Below are 1535 nucleotides of genomic sequence, written 5' to 3' on the forward strand. Positions count from 1 at the left end.
AAATTATACAATGACTAACAACAGCAATCTACTTACATCAAAGAATATTTAATACGTATCCTTTTGAACAGAGTAATTGACATATAGGTGTCAATCTATCTCAGTCTTAAAGATACTACACTAAAGGGCTGAATAAAGATTTCATTGGAAATATTCTAAAATATGCAAGCACTATCAGCTATAACCAAGACATTATCATCACTAGTTTCTGATCAAAGAAATATAAACTGATATCCAACATTTTTTCATGTTTACTCAGTGATGAAAATTCACTTTATTCATAGGCCAATTTCTATCAAACCATCTTTTCATTGCCTCTTTTACATCTTTGTTCCTCAAACTGTAAATGAGAGGATTCAGCATGGGAACCACAATGGTGTAAAATACTGACACTATCATGTCATGCTCCAAAGTGTAGTTGGAACTTGGTCTCACATACATGAAGAGGATTGTCCCATAATAAATTGACACTCCAGTTAGGTGAGAGCCACATGTAGAGAAGATTTTTTGCTTCCCTTCAGCAGAGTGCATCTTTAGAATGGCCACCAGAATGAAAGCATAGGAGATCAGAACAATAAGTATAGTGACTATCTCAATAGAGCCAGCAAAGGAGAAGAGTAGAAGCTGGTTTGTGTGGGTGTCAGAACAAGAAATATCAAGGAGAGGAGGGATATCACAAAAGAAATGTCTAATTTCATTGGATCCACAGAAGGACAGTCTGAACGTGGCCACTGTGTGTGTAGTAGCAGTTAAAGTGCCACCAACATACGAAGCAATAATGAGTGGCATGTAGACTCTGGGAGACATGCTTACTGAATACAGAAGGGGGTTGTAGATGGCTACATAGCGATCATAAGCCATTGCAGCCAAGAGAATGCATTCTGTGGTTCCAAAAGTAACAAAGAGAAACATCTGTGCTGCACATCCAGATATTGAAATGGGCTTATTCTCTGTCAGGAAATTGACCAACATTTTGGGGATGACAACTGTAGAACAGCAGGCATCCAAGACTGACAGAACACTCAGAAAATAGTACATGGGGTTGTGGAGCCTGGAATTGCCAATGACCAGTACAACCAGTCCTAAATTTCCTACCAGAGTAAAAAGATAAATGGCAAGAAACAGTAAAAATAGGATGACCGGCTGCTTAAATTGATCTGTGAAGCCCATCAGTATAAACATGGTGACTTCGGTTACGTTCTTCAACTTCATACTGTACATATTCTCTTCTGATGACAATCCTTCCATTTCAGTTTCATGGATAGTTTATAAAAGCAATATGCTTTGAAAATAGAGGCCATACAAAAATATTCTCCTGTTTGTTTCTTCGAAGTGCAGCATCATTTCCTGGGTAGTAATGGGATAGACAGTGATGAAGATGTTGGACACAAGTGGATACATTTTGCTGTATAAGTGAAAGGAACAAATGATTTCATTCACTTTTGGCTAAATTTGTCATGTTTAAACAATATTCTGCTAACATGGTTTATGTTCCCATTCATCTTTGGTTACATTTTCTACCACTTGTTCTCACG

The 1535-nt window shown here is 37.5% G+C and overlaps 1 protein-coding gene across 1 annotated transcript; it reads right to left on the bottom strand.

Annotated features, from left to right (window-relative positions):
• Positions 1–255: 255 nt before the first annotated feature.
• On the bottom strand, positions 256–1251 carry LOC134376559 (olfactory receptor 5T1-like). Its single transcript, XM_063095064.1, has one exon. It carries the CDS (start codon positions 1246–1248, stop codon positions 256–258), a length of 993 nt encoding a protein of 330 aa, XP_062951134.1. The 5' UTR covers positions 1249–1251.
• Between the last annotated feature and the right edge of the window lie 284 nt (positions 1252–1535).

The sequence above is a fragment of the Cynocephalus volans genome, chromosome 4 (genome assembly GCF_027409185.1).
Source record: "Cynocephalus volans isolate mCynVol1 chromosome 4, mCynVol1.pri, whole genome shotgun sequence".
Classification (NCBI taxonomy): domain Eukaryota; kingdom Metazoa; phylum Chordata; class Mammalia; order Dermoptera; family Cynocephalidae; genus Cynocephalus; species Cynocephalus volans.

Coding starts and splice junctions, on each gene's coding strand:
- LOC134376559 (XM_063095064.1), bottom strand. CDS start 1,248: ATGGAAGGATTGTCATCAGAAGAGAATATGTACAGTATGAAGTTGAAG.